Source organism: Carassius auratus, chromosome 39, assembly GCF_003368295.1.
Source record: "Carassius auratus strain Wakin chromosome 39, ASM336829v1, whole genome shotgun sequence".
In the NCBI taxonomy this organism is placed as follows: Eukaryota; Metazoa; Chordata; class Actinopteri; order Cypriniformes; family Cyprinidae; genus Carassius; species Carassius auratus.
In genome coordinates this window covers 9677053-9696917 of record NC_039281.1, presented here as the reverse complement: position 1 = coordinate 9696917, position 19865 = coordinate 9677053, and the positions used below count along the sequence as shown (strand labels likewise).

Genomic DNA, 19865 nt, shown 5'->3' with positions numbered 1-19865 from the left:
TGATCCACAAAGGACACAGATATTCTGCCACTAACACAAAGAGAGAAAATTACTGCAATTATCTCAATTCTCTTCTTTGGTTTGGCTGGCTGCGTTTCAGGGTTAGGTTTCACATAATGCAGAAACATCACCAGTGACAGTAACCATACAGTCAAAAGTGCTTTTTAGACATCATGTATGTCTTTCTGGTTTGTGGCGCAAATTATTTTTATTTTATTTATTTAAATACAATATTTTATGTATGTTTATGTACTTTTACAATGTTCTTTTTCTTATTTAATTTGTATATACCAATTATTTAGGTTTGTATTGTTTAACGAACTACAACGTCAGCGTGCGTGTGTGTGACAGAACTACATCTCCCGTCATCCTCTGCTCATGCGTCATGCTCGATGGGCGGAGTCTCGGCTTCGGCGAGCGTCGGTCTGCGGGAGGAGCTCCACAGAACAAACCGACACCCAGCCCGAGTGGAAAATGTGAACGGAAGATTTGGGATTGGGAATTAACGACAGAAAACCATCACGAGAGTGTTTCTCCGTGGATGAGATGTGATATCTGAGAGGACGGGCGCGCTGGAGGTGAGGCATTCATTACATATTTACCGCGTTCCGCTGAAGTTCCTCTCAGAGTCACCGCGTATACGCTGAACGCGAGTGACGCGACGCGACAAACTAGAACGCTCCCATTATGATCAACGCAACGCTTGCGACGCCGACAGCAGGAGCGTTCTAGTGTTGACGCGTCGCTCTCGCTCAAACTAAACGGGCTGTTTCAGTCAGAATAACCGTTAAAATAACCGTCACGATTCAAATAAACGTTTTTAAATGTCTCCTGGATGGATCCCGGGAGCGCGCGTGGCGTGTGTGTGTGTGTGTGTGTGTGTGTGTGTGTGGGTACTCAGAGTCTTTGTCACCCGGGACGGGCGGAGCTCGGGTTTGGTGTGAGTGACCCGTGGGTTGTTTTGTCGTGTTCTGGTGGGTGTTTGAGCTGCTTTGGATCGATGGGTGTTTAAAGATCCGTTTGAAGCCTCGCGGAGCTGAGATTCACTCGACCCTCACAGTAATTTAACTCTGATGACCAAAGTTTCCGATTAAAACAACAGCGACTACAGGACGTTATTCTCACAACAAACTCCGCTAGCGCATAACTCTACTGTTCCCAGAAAGTAAAGAAAACTGACAGATTATTAAACTTACACTCAAATACTGTTTTAGAGAGATCTCATATTATTATTTTACTGTAGTAGCTGTGGTGATCAGGCTTTGTTGGGTTTATTTGTCGACAGCCATGAATTATCATTTTTGCGTTAGCAAGATCTGGCTGTGTGTCAAACCCTACTCAGCGTTTTTGGGCTATTTTAAATCTTTAAACATTTTTGGGGCATCATAAGATCCATTGAGAATCACAAGTAGTTAATTAATTGCCAATAATTTGGGGGCTTAATTAGAAAATCAACAAAATGTTTGGGGTTTTTTAAGATCTTTTATTAACACCAATTTTTGGAGGCATCAAAACATCATTGTTAACCACTAATCATTTTTGGTGCATAAAAGTGTAAATCATTGTGGATCCACAACATCTTAGGACATCAGATGTAGCTTATATTCTAAAGGTGATACAAGAGGCATCTTTTTGAGCAGTGCTGCCGGGTGATGTTTCTTGGGCACTTTCCAAATTGAGAACGGCAACATTTCCATCTGCATACTTAAGATTTGTTGGCCATTCTCAAGGGGAAAGTGCCCCAGTAACCTCACACCTTACCCTCGGTATCACCACTTTAATATTCCCTGAAAGGTTGCTGACTCACGAGCTGTGCTTGATTCTGCTGCTCTTCTTCACTGTTTGTGTGTCTGCTCACAGTTGGCTCAGTATTTGCATGTGATTCAGTGGTCCGTTGCTCTTTTGAATGTTGGCCACAATGCTTGTTTATGTCGTGCCAGAGATGCTGTCTAGGTAGGGCAGCTCATCCGAAGGAACCTGTGATGCTCTAAAATGGGTCTAAAGTCAGCATTACTCTCTGTTTACAATCTGTTTCGCTGGATACTTGTGCATTGATTGTCTATGAGGAAACTATTGGTTGATGAAGAATGAATCTATATGAATGTGAATGATAAATTAGAATGGATTGATGACATTTTTAGGTATTTTTGTTTATTTACATTTGTGCATTTTGCTGATGCTTTATTGGATTCAGTGTATGTTTGATCAGTTCATGCATTCCCTGGGAATCGAACCCATGACTATCGTGTTGCTAGCGCAAAGTTTGGGCTGATTGTTCACTATAACTTCTTAGAAGTAAACCGAGTGAATTGTGATTACATGTTGTCTTTAATGTCGACTGTGGTGTTTGTTTCAGGGTGTTTCATCAGTCTGTATAATGACAAACACTGTGATCTCAGAGACACGGATGGATTTGACAGAGACCTCGCTGTGTATGCTCTGAGGATTAAACCCCATCACCTTCAGAGTCCAGTTCTGCTGTCCACTGGTCCTCTGTGTTGATCGAAGGGAGGAAGGGTCACTCAGACTCACCGTGATGATGAACGGGTGTCTACACAGACGCCCTCTCAGGGTTTGAGCATGCCCGGTAACATCTGAACGCCTCTCGACCCGCAGGACACCGATCATGGCCCAAACCAGCCTGCTGCAGGGCAAACGCTTCTACTGCCGCGAGTGGGTCTTCCACAAGATCCAGCACTGCCTTCAGGAGAAGACCAGCAACCTCAGCGCCCCGGGGACCTCAGAGACGCTCAACCCCGTCAGCGGGGCGGGGAAGGGCGGCTCCTGGGGGGTCCTGCTGGTCGGCGGTCCCGGGAGCGGGAAGACTGCTCTGTGTACGGAGTTACTGTGGCCCAGTTCGGTTCACGGCGTCCAGCGAGGTCTGCATCAGCACTGTCTGGGCTTCCACTTCTGCCGGGCCGAGGACTCGGACACACTGTGTGTGAGCGGCTTCATCCGTGGACTGGTGTCTCAGATTCTGCGGTCGGGACTCGTGCCGGAGTACGAGGAGAGAGTGAGAGAGCCGGCGGTCCAGAGCGCACTACAGCCGGGAGAGATCGAGAGAAACCCTGCTGAGACGTTCAAGAGGTGAGCAGCATTCGTTCGAGATCTTTCACTCACAGCTTCAGGTGACGTGGTGTAGTGGTTTATTAATGAACTTCTGTACCATCATCATGTCTCTGATCCAGACACTGAAGCTCTGGTTACTCCAGAAGTAGAGCGCTGTGATACAAACAATAAAATAAATTGTTAAATTTCAAGTTACAAGATTTCATTTTGACAAGCATTTTGTACTAAAATGTTATTTAACCATTTAAAAGGAATTGTGAAAAATCATCAAATTAATTTATATGAAATTTTTCCCCTGAATATTTTTCTTTTCTGACTGTTGACAGTATTTTCTGATTTACGGTGAGATAAAACGAGTAAAATCCTTTTCTAATAAGTCAGCAAAATCAGATCTTTGAACCTGGTTTTATTCAATGTTGACATCTCTGTTATTGAAATTTATGCAAAATAGTGCGTATTTAATTAGATAATGTCTCATTTGCATATATAAACATAACATTTCAGAAACTTGTGTGCAAACTGTGATTAATCATCGGGTGAAAGTATATTGGTATTTATTAGTTAAAATATTTACAGGATTCACTTGTGCTGTTATGACTTAAATTTATATTTTAAAATTATAAATAGTAATATATTTCTGTCATAATGTCTTAAAGTTAAACCAGACGTTTGATCTTGCATTAGTAGTGAAGACATGAGTTTCTCTGTGTATTTTTATTTATTTTTTCTTAAATGGAAAGGCTGTTGAAGAAAAAAGTAAGAGCGTTTATTTGAAATAGAAATCTTTTGTAACTTTATAAATGTCTTTACTGTCACTTGTGATCAGTTTAACTTATCCTTGATGAATGGAAAGGATTGTTTTAAGTCCAGGTTGGGTTGTCGTGTTGTTTCACAGGGTTTTGTCTGAAGGCTGATCTTCCAGACCTCAGATGAGGAAGTGTTGTGTTAATGATGGTAAACTGAAGCCCATCGATCAGGTCTGTGTGTGACTGCGGTCAGCAGTCGAGTGAAGTGCTTTCACCACTGATCACTCATTACACGACATCTCCAAACATCACAACATGTCAAGAACAGAATAGTAATAGTATGTGACCGCTGTGTCTGTGTGCACCAAACACTGATCTAAAGCAGGATCTGTTCACTGGCTCCAGGACAGACAGGGTTTATTAGGGACTGGTCGTGTGTGTAACTAATGAAGGATGAACAGAGAGGAGCTCAGTCCGTCTCTGCCCTTCTCTGAGAGATGATTCAGCAGTTTGTAGTCAGTGGTTCAGACTCTGTGTCTCTCTCCCTCTCTCAGTCTCTCTCTCTCTCTCTCTCTCGCTCGCTCTCGCTCTCCCTCCCTCTCTCTCTCTCTCTCAGTCTCTCTCTCTCTCTCTCTCTCTCTCTCAGTCTCTCTCTCTCTCTCTCTCTCTCTCTCTGAGTCGATGCTGATGTCGGTGCTCGGCTTGAGATTTAAGATTTGTTATATAGTGTATATTGCTTTATGTTATTATGATATTAAGGATTATGAAACCTGTAGGTTTTGTCCAGTTCAGAGCGATGTGAAGTGACGAGCCTGATTACTATTCAGAGATGTGTGTCTCTGCTGCAGTTTAATCATTCATGTCTCTGTTGTTCTGATTGACTGCCACCTGACAATCTGCGGAGTGTCTCTGCACCAGTGCATGCTGGGAGATTTGTCCACACACATGCACAAACACACTGTGTGTCTGAGCGACGCGCTGTTAATGTGTATGTCTCTGTGAACTGTGATGGCTCACATATACAGTATTTCAGTAATGGAGCAGTGATATGATGAGTGATCAGACACACACGTGCACATTAGTCGTGATTTTACTGCACAAATATCAGATTTAAAACAGTCAACCCCTCAGTCAGATGTGAGCAGAGATGATCGAGTCCATTAAACTGTGTGTGGTTATAATGAGAGAAACAAACAGGAAATGAGTGGACAAACACATGACTAAACAGACTCAGAGCTGATGAGAGAGAGTCATGAAAATGGTATTTATAAACCAGAATATCTCGGAAATGGAGCAGGTTCTGGAATCCCTGCTGTGTTAACATGTAAACTACACTGAAGCACACGTGACGCACGAGGAGGACATCCTTCATTTGAGAAAACTATCATTGTTTACACACACACACACACACACACACACACACACACACACACACACACACTAGAAGGATCTTCACTACAACTGCTCAAAATACTGTTTGATGAAGACTCGAACTTTGATGAAATTGTGACTAAAATATATGAAATAAAATATCAGTATTGCACGGAATAATTTACTTCTTGAAGGAATATAAATAACTAATAATTTGATTATTATTGTTGTTATTATACATTTTTTTATAATGTATATATTTATTTAAGGAATAACACAATTTTTCATCCACTCGCTGAATTTAAACAGTGCAGCACTTTGTTTGCTAAAATATTTAAACAAAATAATTCAAAACAATTCAACCATTAAAACAGAATCAAGAAAAATGAAAACTGAACATACAAAATGTGAAAAATAAATAAATAATAATAATAGAATTTTTGGAAAAAATAAATCTGATTTCTGAATTGCTAACAAATGACTCGCTGAAGGTTTTCTCTTTCGTGATTTTGATTTATTTTTTAAGTGTTATTTGAAAGTGACAGTGTGTGTGTGTGTGTGTGTGTGTGTGTCTCAGGTGTGTGCTGCTGCCGCTGCTGGGCTGTAAGGCTCCGTCTCAGGCTCTGTTTGTGTTGGTGGACTCAGTGGACGAGGGATGTTTGACCGGAGACAGAGATCAGAGGTCAGCAAACATCAGCGAGCTGCTGGCCGCTCATCACGAGCTCTTCCCACCGTGGCTTCTCCTCGTCCTCTCGGCTCGCCGGCAGAACAAACACATCACCAAACTCTTCACAGGTGACCCACCGCCTCTACCTCAACATCCCTTAAGTGTTTAACAATCAGATTATTACATGTACTTACATCACTCATCAGATCAAATCAGCATCAGATCTGAATTACAGACCTTCAGGGAGTCTGTTATTGTGTTACTTTGCATAAAAATCAATTATGTTACATAACTGGTTTCCTTTTTTGGGCTAATGCAGTATTGCAGTGTGTTCTTAATGTCTCTGAGAGCTAGAGAGTAAAGGCGTTGTTGTGTGAGTCAGTGGAGATCAGACTGGATGAGCTTCTCAAGCCTCCAGCAGGAAATCAGCAGCAGATGTGTGAATATTTCTAATGAGTGGAGAGACAGTGAGCGTGTGTTATGTGAGGACAGATCAGCGCTGCGGTTTGATTTGGGCCGTACAGATTCAGTCTGAAAGAAAACACATCACTGACAGAGTTCGATTCTCCTACTCTGACATTTCTACAAACCCCTTCTTTTTTATTTGAAATAAATATGAAACATCTTATAAGTTTTAAGTTTGTGCTTTGCTCATAAAGCATTCCAGAATATGAAGTTATTAAAGTGGAAACGTGCAGGTTGTGACATTTTGATCTTATTTGCAATATGAGTTATTTGTTGTTTTCTTGTTTGCTGTTTTTTTCCTCCTAACAAGATCTCATTCCTTTTCTCTCTGTGATTTACTTGCACCGCTGAATTATGTCATTTAAAGCGATAGGTCACCCAAAAATGAAAATATGCTCCCCATAAGGCCAATCCAGGATCAGGATGAGTTTGTTTCTTCATCAATGTAGCATAGTATCCGTGTCTCAGTAATGGAGAAGATAAAAGCTAAACAAATCCATCATTTAGATGTTTTTAACTCAAATATATTTATGTTTTTGCAGCTTACAGTAGTTTCACTAAATGCTGTTTCCTTCACTGTGGATTTGAGTTTCAGAAGTCGCAGTATGTTTTTATAAATCACTGACAATATAAGCCTATGCTTCTCTCTCTATTTCATCATTTTACACACATTGCAAACCTCAAGCTGATATTAATGTCACGCTGTTCAGTTGTGCAGGCATTTAGTGTTTCTGATGACATCACAGCTGTGAAGAAATTACGTGAGGATTTTTTAGTTGTTTGTGAACCTGTGTGTGTGTGTGTGTGTGTGTGTGTGTGTGTGCATGCGTGCGTGTACGTGTGTTTGTGTCAGTGAATGGTCTCAGCACAGAAACAGGCTGCAGGCTTTCAGAATCCAGGTCAGACTGTAGTAAAAATACACTGTGTGTGTGTGTGTGTGTGTGTGTGTGGTGGCTCACAGTAAACACACATGACCAGTAAACACTGACCTCAGCTCACTGACCAGAAGTTCAAACAAAATCCCGAAGTGGTTCGTGTCCAGCATTAAACCCCAGATGATTAACACCTGCTCAACGGTGTGCTTTCTGAATAACACGTTCCTGCTCTTATTGTCTGCTAATATAATGCTCCTGGAAGAGCAGGTCAAATACAGCGATGATCCTAACCGACAGAATCATGATTTCACACCGAGTGTTGGGTTTTACTCAGAAGTGGAGTAGACTGGAGGAAGGGTGCTGAAAATACAGTTATATTTGAACAGATATTCACATCGAAAACAGCTGTTTTAACTTCAGACAGAGATGTTTAGAGACATGACGCGACATTTGAGTGTTTCTGAAAGCGTTCAGTTGTGTTGAGCTGAAGATGTAAGAGACTGTTTGTGATCTTCATCACGTTATTCAGAGTCTGACCGAGACACTGCTGGAGAGGGGTCAGAGGTCAGATTCACCCGGCTGTGTGACATGCACACACTTATTCATTAACACGTTTGACCGTTAGCAGTGTTTGGGTGTGAGGGTCAGGTCTCGGTGACCTCTGTGCCGTTCCCATGGTGACAGGGCCCCGGGGTCAAAGGCTAATCTGTGGGAAACATGTGCCACACTGCTACTGGTTTAAATGAGTTTGACACAATACCAGCATCTAATTTAAGATGAAATTAATTATTCTTAATTTGATATTTGAGCAGCACAACTGTGGTAAACATTGATAATAATCAGAAATGTTTCTTGAGTAGTAAATCAGTATATTATTATGATTTATTATGATTTCAAATAAGTTCCTCAATGGATTATATATGAAAATGATTATATTCGGTGGCTTCTCCTGCTTTTCTTAGTAAAATTTGGTGCAGGTTTTTCAGGAAGTGATGATTTTGGTCTCTTTGACTCACTGGATGGAAACAGTGTGTATTCGCACGTTTCATGCCTTATTCCAGTTTTGTGCACAAGTTAAATTCGCAGCTTTGGATGGAAACCCGGCTTGAAATATGCTTTTGAATCACTCGTATGAAAATGGTTGATTTTCCACATGCAGTGCTGGGAATCACCACAGATCAGAAACACACACACACACAGGGCCCTTGTTCACAGGTGAAGTGTATATCTGCCCCCTGAGTGTCTCCTAAATCTCCAGATTTCTTGTTGTTGGTGACAGGCCAGACTCTCCAGCATGAGGTCTAGGAGTATTTGTGTGTGTGTGATCATAACCCATCATGCTGCAGATTGCTGATTCTGCCTCTATCTTCTGAAACACTGCACACATGTAACCTTGAGCTGGCAGATCATGAAGAGAGACGTCGTGTTAAACGACTGAAGTGCTGCTTGTTCTAGTGGCAGAACCTGAGGAAATGCATGCTTCATGTAGTCAGAGAGAGCAGGAAGAGTCTGGTGTCTCTGTCTTTCCTGTAAACATCCTGGTCCTTGAGCTGTCATCAGACAGATGACGATCCTCTGTTCTGATTGGCTCAGGCTTTTTAACACTTAAAAAAACAATTTTTTTTGGATCAGATTGACTAACCTACACTGTGCAAAATGATTTTTTGGGTAACAAAGATTGTTGGACTAAGTCTTTCTACTTCTATATTTCATGCATAGTTTGTGTTGCTCGCCACCATCTTTATAATTACTGTGAGTTTGTTTTTATTCATTATGTGTTGAATTTGAGACAAGAAGTCATATTCCTGGATTAAAATTGGATAAAGTTGGCTGCCAGATACATAAATGTAAATATAAAAATACTTAATAAAAACAAATATATAAACAAATAATAAAATGGAATATTATTAGTTTATTATTTTACTTTAAACAAAAATAAATAAATAATAGATTTTAAGGTGGTAGTAGTAATAATAATAATAAAGATGATGTATTAATACATTAAATATTTATTTAAAATAAAATAAATTTAAATATAAAAATGTAATATTTATTTATTCATTAAATATTAATTTCTTCACCTTTGTCATGACCAAGTTAGAAGTATACAACTGAACATGATTTATATTTTTGCGTTATATTATTTATAATAATTTAATTTAATTTTTTTGATTATTTGATTTGTTTAATAATAACGAGTCATTGCTAATAAATGTTTTGGCTGACGGTTAAGTTTCACTTGTTTTGAACAGAATCAGACACATTTCTGTCATTTGACTTAGACTCAATAGAATTGATTTTGCATCAGAACTAAGCTGCAGCTGCATGAGAATTAAAGTGAAATATACTGCACTATTATACTACAGTATCATTGCATCTGTCTCAACAATAGAGCAGTCGTCTTTCATGTGAATCTGCAGCAGAGAACATGACTGAACATGATCTGATGTGTGTATATAATGATTTTAGTTCTCTGTCTCTGACTCAACACTCGTGTGTAATCTGAACACTGGATCTGGATCCGAACACACACACTTGAGCTCTGGGCACCCTGCGTTTGGGAAGTTTGCTGATTCAAGTGTATTTTAGGAAACTTTGCTGATGGAGTAATTACAAACGCGGAGCAGCGGACATGTTTTCGGGCGGCTGAGGGCGAGCGATGTTTCAGTGATGCAGAACCAGTTAAAATATCACACAATCAAGACACGCGTGTCTGGGGTTTAGGTTCAAGATTTGAAAGACCACATCAATAGCAGATGATCTGAGAAACACCCTCTTAACTCTGTAACTAATGACTGCTTTGATCATTGAGTGATCTAACCATCATCTTACCAAGAAGGGCAACTAGTCCTGTAAGCTCAGCTGATCTACGTTTAGTTTAAATAAGCTTATATGACACCAATATTTTAGATAGCAGATACCTTTTACAATTCTAAATTTCGAAAATAAAAAAAACTAGCCTGACAAATATAAAGTTCAAACATTATTAAAGGCAAGTGAACAGTCAGTAAATAAGAACAGATTACCAGCAATAGCACAAATGAATAAATAGATGCATTAGATGTTTAAAGATATTCAGATACATTAATGAATACTTAAATGTAAAATAACGTATATTATTCACTGCGAATAAATTAAATGTATAGATGAATCATTAAGCTTAATTAACATTAAAGACACAGTCACTTTAAACACAATTCATGGTTCTGATATGTATGTATTTGTATAGAACGCAGCTCTACACGGGGCTCGCGTGATGTAGAGACACATAAGAGACTTAAACAAAAGATGAACCTCATTACAGACAGTTGAGAGATTGAGATGATCTCATTTGTGAAATCTCTGTTTCCTGTGGGAACACAAGCGGAGGGAAAGGTGCATGTGAAGTCCACACACCCGAGCGTTGTTCACAAAGGCCACTCCTTATGTAAGCACACCTGTCTGTCGCTCTGTCGCATGATTGATGAATTCATTTATGCTGGAAGATCCAGTTTCCTCCCAAACTGCCTGCAGCATCTCCTGAATAGAACAGCAGGGTTTATGTTGTTATCCGACGGCTTTATCAGCAGGTGTTGAAGAGTTTCTGACCTGCGCTCGCATCTCCAAATGATTTCATGATGCAAAATTATTATGTTATGTGTTAAAGACCAGTAATTTATATAACTGCAATATTTAACAGTCAATTATTTTGTATATGATGCAAAATAGTATTATTGTATTGAATATATATAATGCATTAAAAAGATAAAGAAGAATTTGGCGCAGAACCAAACTTTCTTTATTGGAAACATTGGGAACAAGGTCAAACAGGGCAACGGCTTCCTGTCAGGGTTTCCTCGACCTCCCGCCTCCGACTGAAACTACATGCGTTTGGGAGGATTCGGAAAACATAATGAAAGAGGCTTGGTTGGCTACAGTTTTTTTTTAGAAGACTAAAAAGATGAACGTTTGGAAAGCCCCCAGTATTTACTAGACAGTAATTTGTAATCTGTAATCTAAACCCGGTGAACTCTTTAACCAGTGGCAGCTTTCCAAACCAAACATGCCTTCAACCCACTTAAACAGATGAGTTAGTTACGTGCTGGACCCGTCGGCCAAATAACATATTTGGGTCATCTGTTCCACTGCCCCACTTTTAGTCCCCCAACAAGGCCCCTTCCTCTTTCAGCCTTTCTATTTCCTTCATCTGGAGTCACAAAGGCTTAAGGCTTGGAGACTGTTGTGTGTTTTAAAGGCAGGGTGAAGGTCTGGGTCAGTTCACTAATGACAAAAACAAGCCTTTAGACGGGACGGGGCTCAAAGAGAGAACATGGGTTGTAAACTGCAGTACATGCTGCTACCATTGACCTGTTCATCATCATTTAAAGGGTATTGTGGTAAACTGGAGCAAAATATTAAATAATAGAGCAGTCGGCTTTCAGAGGTAAAAATGTAATTCATTTTCTCCAGAGGAGCAGTAACAAATCTTCAAAGACAGACCTGTTGTGAGCTCTGAGGTTGTTAATCAATTATATGCTTTTGTTGAACCCATCTGTTCAAGTCAACGTAAAAACACAAAAACTCATGTTTTATAGCAGTATTCGTGGTGAAACTACATTACCCATGATGCTGTAGAGAAATTTCCACCAATTAGAGTTGCAACGAGCACTTTCACCAAAATACATAATTAGCCCCGCCCATTCTCATGAAGCTCCACCCACTCATGCGAAGCTCTGCAAATGTATTCAAGTCACGTAAATGCTCTCAAGAAAATTGTGATTCGCATCTTAGCTGGTTGGCTTGGTTCATGGTTTATAATGCTTTAACAAAGACTTTTTAAAAATCCCTATGGCAAGAATACTTTCAGAATAATCGGCTGCTGAAAAGTGGGCGGGCACTTACGCGCTCTATAACTGGATATGAAAAGCCTACGGTATGAAGGAGAAGAAGAAGAAAGATGGCATGAAGGCGGGATGATTGTCCACAGGTGTGCCTCTGTTGTCATTCATGCCTCGGTTTAGATTTCACACAGGTTTTATTTGGGAAACCTCAGCTGTTGATGGCTGCCCCTCGGGCCTTAAGCACCAAAGACAAAGAAAATAACTGCAGCGCCCTTTCAGAAAGATAGACGTTATATAATCTCATTCAAAGGGGTTTTGTGAACTTCTTAAACTCTAAGGGACTGGCCAGGAAAGATGTAATCTGTATTCTGTTTTTGTGTTGCTGGTTTGTCTTTCTGAAGGACTGAAACACTTTTCTGGGGTTTGGCTTGAAAAAGAGTATTGTATTTACTTGAGAGGAAGTAGGCCTATTTTTATCCTCTTTCCCATAGAAAATGGACTTGTGTAGATTGTATGATTGAGCGACCAATTAAATTAGATGGAAGAGGAATGTTTAGCTGCTCTCCCACCAGTGGGGATACAGAAAGATTGAGACATATGTGAACGACCTTAAAGGAGTTCATGTTTTTTCCTTTCCTTTGACCTCAGCATGTCTGAGTCCTTGGGAACTTTAAATGAAATATGTGCATTGAATGTCCTTTGGGCTGCTGTTAAACATGCATGCCGACCCTGAAAAAAATAAAATCAACAAAGATAGAATTTGAACTTATCTGAAGCAGAATGCCTTGACATCTGTTGGCATGAGTGCTTTTTGTAAAAACCTTGGTTCTGCCTTGTTTTATTTTGCAAAAGTCTTAAAGTCTTATGTGAAACTCTCAAATGCGCATCATACTTTGTGTAGTTGCAGATGTGACCTAGTTTTGCCACAGGAATCATTACACGTCTTGTTTTGTTTTCTAGAGAATAACAAAGCAAATTCCATTCACCTTTTCTGCAGGAAAACTGACTTTATCTGTTACTGCTGGACTTGAGTTTTGTATATTGTGCATGAAGATGAAGGTCCTTGTGTGTGTGTGTGTGTGTGTGTGTGTGTGTGTTTGCATAGCTGATGATGCCGTTGAGTGCACAAGTTTACATTCCTCTTGCGGTATCTGCAAGATGTCTAACATTAAAAAAAAATGCATTTAGGTTTTTTTATTTAGTTTTGGCTGGATGAAAAAAAAAAGCAAAACAACAACTGAATGAACATAAATGATCCTGTCTCGAGTTGTTCTTTAGAAAAAGTACATTCTGAGATTTTAACAACTGAGGGTCACACACACACAAACTATGGTAGATGCAAACATTTATTGATAAGAATATACTATGAACAAAGGGGATGAACACCTTTTGTAAACAAGATGCAAAATTTTAATTATTATTTTGACTTGTGGGAAATAATTTGTTTAACATAAAACTTAATATTTTATGAAAATGGCTGTCAGATTGTAGCTGACATCACCAGATTAAATATCCAAAGTCACAATCAGCTTACTGACTTTTTTTTGTCTCTTTGTTTTTTCAAAGAGACATGTCATGTGTAAACCTCACTGTGACACTAGCAGCCCTTTGTAGGGACTTCAGGTCAAACTAATCACCTTTTGTCTCTGTCCTTCTTGTAGGATTCCGTAAGATCAGCCTTGATGACCTACGGAAGGCCTACATCGTAAAAGATGTGCAGCAATACATCCTCCACCGCCTAGACCAGGAGGAAGCCCTGCGACAACACCTTACCAAGGAGACAGCAGAGATGCTGAACCAGCTTCACATCAAGAGCAGCGGCTGCTTCCTGTACCTTGAGCGAGTTCTTGACGGAGTGGTTGAGAACTTCATCATGCTGCGCGAGATCCGAGACATCCCGGGGACACTGAATGGACTCTACCTTTGGCTCTGCCAGAGACTGTTTGTCAGGAAGCAGTTCGCCAAAGTCCAGCCCATCCTTAATGTGATTCTGGCTGCCTGCAGGCCGCTGACTGTCAGGGAGCTCTATCATGCAGTCTGGACTAAAAACATGGCTTTGACGATGGAGGATTTTCAGAAGAAGATGGACATTCTTTCTAAGTTGCTTATTGATGGACTTGGCAGTACTAAGATCTTATTTCACTACAGCTTTGCTGAATGGCTCCTGGATGTTAAACACTGCACACAAAAATACCTTTGCAATGCAGCAGAAGGACATCGAATGATGGCCATGATTTACACGTGCAGAGCAAAACAGCTTAAACCTCTGGAGGTGCAGGAGTTTGCCTATCACCTGATCAACTCGAACCTGCAGATCGAGCCCTTTAATCTCGCCCTTTGGATGGTGTGGAATGGCACCCCTGCTAAAGACTCCCTGTCCACTTCAATCCCAAAAGAACAGGAGGTACTCCAACTACTGGTCAAAGCTGGGGCTCACGTCAGCAATGAAGATGACCACGCTTCATGCATTTTGCAACAGGCCTTGGAACGCGAGGACTCAATTCGAACTCTACTAGATAACGGCGCTTCTGTTAATCAAACTGACTCCAACGGGAGAACTCTTTTAGCCAATGCTGCCTACAGCGGAAATCTGGATGTCGTGAACCTTCTCATCTCCAGGAGAGCCAACATGGAGTTGGAGGACAGCCATGGACAGACAGCACTTACTCTGGCAGCTAGACAAGGCCACACCAAGGTGGTAAACTGTCTCATCGGGTGTGATGCTAACATCAATCACACAGACCATGACGGCTGGACCGCCCTTAGGTCTGCAGCCTGGGGAGGTCACTCGGAAGTTGTTTCTGCGCTCCTGTATGCAGGTGCTAAAGTGGACTGCGCAGATGCTGACAGTAGAACTGCCCTGAGAGCTGCCGCTTGGGGAGGTCATGAAGATATTGTCCTCAACCTCCTTCAGCATGGAGCTGAAGTCAACAAGGCGGATAATGAAGGACGAACGGCACTGATCGCTGCAGCGTACATGGGTCATAGAGAAATTGTAGAGCATCTGTTGGATCATGGAGCTGAGGTCAACCATGAGGATGTGGATGGCAGGACGGCGCTCTCCGTCGCTGCTCTATGTGTGCCTGCCAGCAAAGGCCATGGTGCCGTCGTGAGCCTGCTAATCGACCGTGGAGCCGAGGTGGACCACTGCGACAAAGACTGCATGACCCCGCTTCTGGTGGCTGCCTACGAAGGCCATGTGGATGTGGTTGATCTGCTTCTAGAAGGAGGAGCGGATGTTGATCACACTGATAACAATGGGAGAACGCCTTTGCTTGCTGCAGCATCTATGGGACACGCTTCAGTGGTCAACACTCTGCTTTTCTGGGGTGCGGCAGTGGACAGTATCGACAGTGAAGGCAGGACCGTGCTGAGCATTGCCTCCGCACAGGGGAACGTGGAGGTTGTACGAACTCTGCTGGACAGAGGACTGGATGAAAACCACAGAGATGACGCAGGCTGGACGCCATTGCACATGGCCGCTTTTGAGGGACACAGACAAGTTTGTGATGCTCTCATTGAACAAGGTGCCCGCTGCACAGAGATTGACAATGATGGACGTATCCCTTTGATTCTGTCTGCTCAAGAGGGTCATTACGACTGTGTGCATATCTTACTGGAGAACAAGTCATGTATTGACCAGCGAGGGTACGATGGGAGAAATGCTGTCCGAGTTTCAGCACTAGAGGGACACAGAGACATCATGGAGTTGTTGCTGAGCCATGGAGCAGATATTGACTTCAAGGATGCAGATGGTCGCCCAACTCTTTACATCCTGGCACTTGAGAATCAGCTAGCCATGGCGGAGTACTTTCTCGAAAATGGAGCCAATGTTGAAGCCAGTGATTTGGAAGGGAGAACAGCCTTACATGTGTCGTGTTGGCAAGGCCACGTAGAGATGGTAAGATTACTGATCAACTTCCATGCGGATGTGAACTCATGTGATAATGAGAAACGCTCGGCCCTCCAGTCGGCAGCTTGGCAGGGTCACATAAAGATTGTTAAAATCTTAATTGAAAACGGCACCGTTGTAGACCACACATGCAATCAAGGTGCTACAGCTCTGGGTATCGCCGCTCAAGAGGGGCACATTGATGCGGTTCAGACTCTTCTAGAGCATGGTGCAGATCCGAACCACGCTGATCAGTTTGGACGCACTGCCATGAGAGTCGCAGCCAAAGGTGGTCACACCTCCATAATCAAACTCTTGGAGAAATACGGCGCCACGAGTATCAATGGCTGCAACCCGTCTCCCGTTCACACCATGGAGCAGCAAACACCTGCTTCGGTTGCTGGGAAAGTACAGTCACTCACTATAAAGTCCAGCAGCTCTGGAAGCACAGGAGCTGGAGATGTGCATTCAGCAGGTCGAGGACAATCCAACGGACCTGTTCATGCTTTCAGCTCACCGTCTGAGTCTCCAGACTCAACAGTGGACCGGCAGAAGTCCTCCCTCTCCAATAACTCTCTCAAAAGTTCAAAGAACTCTTCCTTGAGGACCACTTCATCTACTGCGACTGCCCAGACTGTCCCCATCGACAGCGTCCATGTCCTATCTTTTATTGAACAGATCCAGCAACATTCACTTCCTCGCAGTCGCAGTCGTCAATCAATCGCTTCTCCCTCCTCCACCACCAGGTCCATCGGCACCCAGCCTGGCTCTCCAACCAGCGAGTATGACTGGAGTCAGGTCAAGCCAGGCCTCAAGTCCACCAAAGCGTCTAAGAATGGCCAAAACTTCTCAAACAAAGGAACATCTGGTGAGAAGAAGAAAAGCAAGACTGGCTCTTATTCACAGAGTCAGGCTCTTGAGTACGAACTTACCCAATTTGATAAAAATCTTGTGCTCAATAAGCCAGTGTCCAACATTGCTGTTAAAGATCCTCAATGTAAGATCATGGTGGGAAGATCTAGCACTCTGGATTCAGTCCAATCGCAGGATCAGTTCTACATTCAGCCGCAGAGCTGTGCAGAGAAGAAGAGGAACGGCATTATGACCAACCCCAAATACCACCAACAGGGAAACCAGGTATTTCTTGGGAGAGTTTCAGTCCCCAGAACGGTTCCCAACAGGGGCCACCAGGACTTTCTGGACAGTTACCCAATAGGAGAGACTGAATTAAGCCTGAAACAAGCCCTACAGCTCCAAATTGAAGGATCAGACTCTGGGTTAAACTGCAAAAAAGAGACACCGTTATAACTGGTGAGTACATGACATTTAAAGACTATTGCATAGTAGTTCAAGTTGAGAAGTATTAGTAGAAATCTGGTCTTTGTTGTTAAATACGTTGGTTTTTCAGTGAAACTTGTCGATTAGGTGGTGCTTAGGCTCCTTGATTCGGTCAAAGGTTTAAGAAAAGTTTAATAACCACTCATCTACATTTTAAGAGAATGCCAATAGCTTAAAACTGACTCAAGTTTGGATGTGATTTCAGATGTCTTAATCCTCATTCGTCCTTCAGAAAGAGACTGTGCCAAAGTGAATGCTTTCATCAGTAAAAGAACTGAAACCATTTTCTACACTTCTCTGTGAAACGTCTCAAGAAGAAAGGAACGAGAGAGAACTGACGAGGGATTATTGCTGAGTGGTGATGCAGATTCATACTTGTGCCTGTCGATGCTCCAGCCTTCTTGTGGTGACCTTGTTGCACACAGACGCTTTTAATTTAATGCATTAATATTTAATAGGCAGTGGATGCACTTTCTTCCTTTGTTTTTTTTTTTTTTTTTTGCATTTTAATGCTTTGTTTGTTTATCAGAGTTTACTTTAAAAAAAAAAAATGTACATTTTGTCCGTTTGTTTTGTCTTAAACTGACAGCAATGTGCCGCTGGAGTACGTTGTTTCCTTTGACAGATATCGCAAACTCTCCGTCGTATTCACATCTTTGTATCTCTCAGTCTCCATTAGTCCTTCGGCGCACTCATAAAATCACGAAACCAGTCTTCGTTTACTCTTCGCACATATTTATTTTGGAGAAAAAGCCGTTTTCATGTGTGCTATATTTGCTGATATCATGGTGCTGTGTTTTGACGTTGCCTATTATAATATTTTTGAATCACAAACGTCATTTTAACTCCGTATTATGAGTGTAGCATTATTGATGCCCTTAAAGAAGAGTAACTCTGGCTTTACCATCCTTCATTATTTAGTCCCTGTGGGACCTGTCTATGTTCGTTTGTTTTCCTCTATTTACATTTGCATATTTAAACTACCGATGGTGTATCGTTAACTCGAGTTTGGTGCTAAATGCAGAGTTCTCAGCGGTTGAAGAAAAAGCAACAAGCCGCATCCAATGGGGGTAGAATGTGAGAAAGTGTCAGGTGACGTCTGATGATGAGGTCAGCGAAAGGTCATCGTGCTGTTTCCTCATTCCAAGCAGCAAACCGCAGTAATATTTGGATTTCAGGACAGGGTTTGAAATGTATACTCCTCAAGCCAAAGTTAAAACACAGAAAAGCCCACGGTCTTGTGAAGCCGGATCTCGTGTCTCTGGGGGAGGGAGAACGGGGCGGGTGTCGAGTGGATTTCAGACATCTGTTTGCTATGAGACGAGGCTCAGGAAGACCATATTGGGTTTAACTGCATCAGAAAGCTTGTCCTCTGAAGAATTACTGAAAGACACTTCATGAAGCCTAGGACAAGACTGAGAATGAGTCTTTTAAGATGAAGATAAACTCTGGACAGTATTCAGAAATCTCAAGCCATCTGTTTCACCGAGTTATTATTGTGTTTTTCTCCTTTGTTCAGCTGTTTTGGTTCTGAGCCTGGAGTTCGTTTCAAGAGAAGATTGATTGTAAATAGGTGACCGTGTACATGAAAGACATTTCACATTTTGAAATTCAATTTCCTGTATTATGAGCTGGATTTTCTGACATGTTAAAGTGCTTAATAAACATATCTGCTTTTCTGCCAAAGCAACTGATTAAGTGTTTCTTCTTCATGTGCTCTGTCGATCAATACTCTTGCTGATTTGACAAAACAAAACCCACAAACTTACACTGAAGGAGGGACCTGAGCAGCGTTATTTGCATATTTAAACATTACATTACAGAAATCTTGTCTTGCAAAATAATTCTACTGTCTTTACTCAACTGGAGAAAGTATGGTGCAGTAGCTATATATATGTATTATTTTTTTTTTGTTTTCTTATTCACCTGTAGTATCTTGCCTATAAATCTTTCCAAGTTTGATATCTCTCTCTGTAAGTTATTCAGTGTTTGGATAAGGGTGAAGTGTCCCGATTCAACACAAAGCCGGTAGACATCACGACAAAAATGCTTTGTGTTGATGTTTTTACCCCGTATCTCAAGACTCGATCTCTCACAGAAAGGAGCCGGCGATATCTCTGACAGCTTTCACACATGAAATACCTGGTGTTTTCAGAGTCCGGATGATAAGAGAAGATGATTCTGCATCCGGTTCTTCAAGCGTCTGGGTAAAGTGACAATTACACGTGCATCCAAACTACAACTGAACACTGACCTTCACTGGAAATATGTTTCTGAATACTTGTACATATGTATAATGGATTCATTTAGTATTTTTTTAAACAAAATATTGCATAATGTCTAAACTATTTGTTCTTATATTGAAAAATAACAGGAAAATGTACTCGTAAATGTGTTGTTTAGTAACTGAGTAACAGTGTTGTCGCATCCCTTCGAAAGCACCAGGCTCTTGAGAACTCTAAGAATCTGACAGAAGTGAATCTGGATGAGCAGCAGACTGGTGTTACTCCAGCTCTCCTCAGTCTTTCCGTCGTTTGTCCTGCGGTGAGCGCCGTAATTACACAGCCGTGTCCTGAGCTGCACGTGGCAGCCGTAGTTCGAGGGGCTGCAGATCAAACCTCA

The 19865-nt window shown here is 41.6% G+C and overlaps 1 protein-coding gene across 1 annotated transcript; it reads left to right on the top strand.

Annotated features, from left to right (window-relative positions):
• Positions 1-391: 391 nt before the first annotated feature.
• On the top strand, positions 392-18937 carry ankrd50 (ankyrin repeat domain 50). The gene is made up of 5 exons (XM_026225705.1): positions 392-578; positions 2357-3087; positions 5764-5981; positions 13675-17216; positions 17449-18937. Exons 2-4 carry the CDS (start codon positions 2627-2629, stop codon positions 17211-17213), a joined length of 4218 nt encoding a protein of 1405 aa, XP_026081490.1. The 5' UTR covers positions 392-578; positions 2357-2626; the 3' UTR covers positions 17214-17216; positions 17449-18937.
• Positions 18938-19865: the final 928 nt, after the last annotated feature.

Coding starts and splice junctions, on each gene's coding strand:
- ankrd50 (XM_026225705.1), top strand. CDS start 2,627: ATGGCCCAAACCAGCCTGCTGCAGGGCAAACGCTTCTACTGCCGCGAG. Junction 3,088..5,763: donor CCTGCTGAGACGTTCAAGAG/GTGAGCAGCATT, acceptor TGTGTGTCTCAG/GTGTGTGCTGCTGCCGCTGC. Junction 5,982..13,674: donor CATCACCAAACTCTTCACAG/GTGACCCACCGC, acceptor TCCTTCTTGTAG/GATTCCGTAAGATCAGCCTT.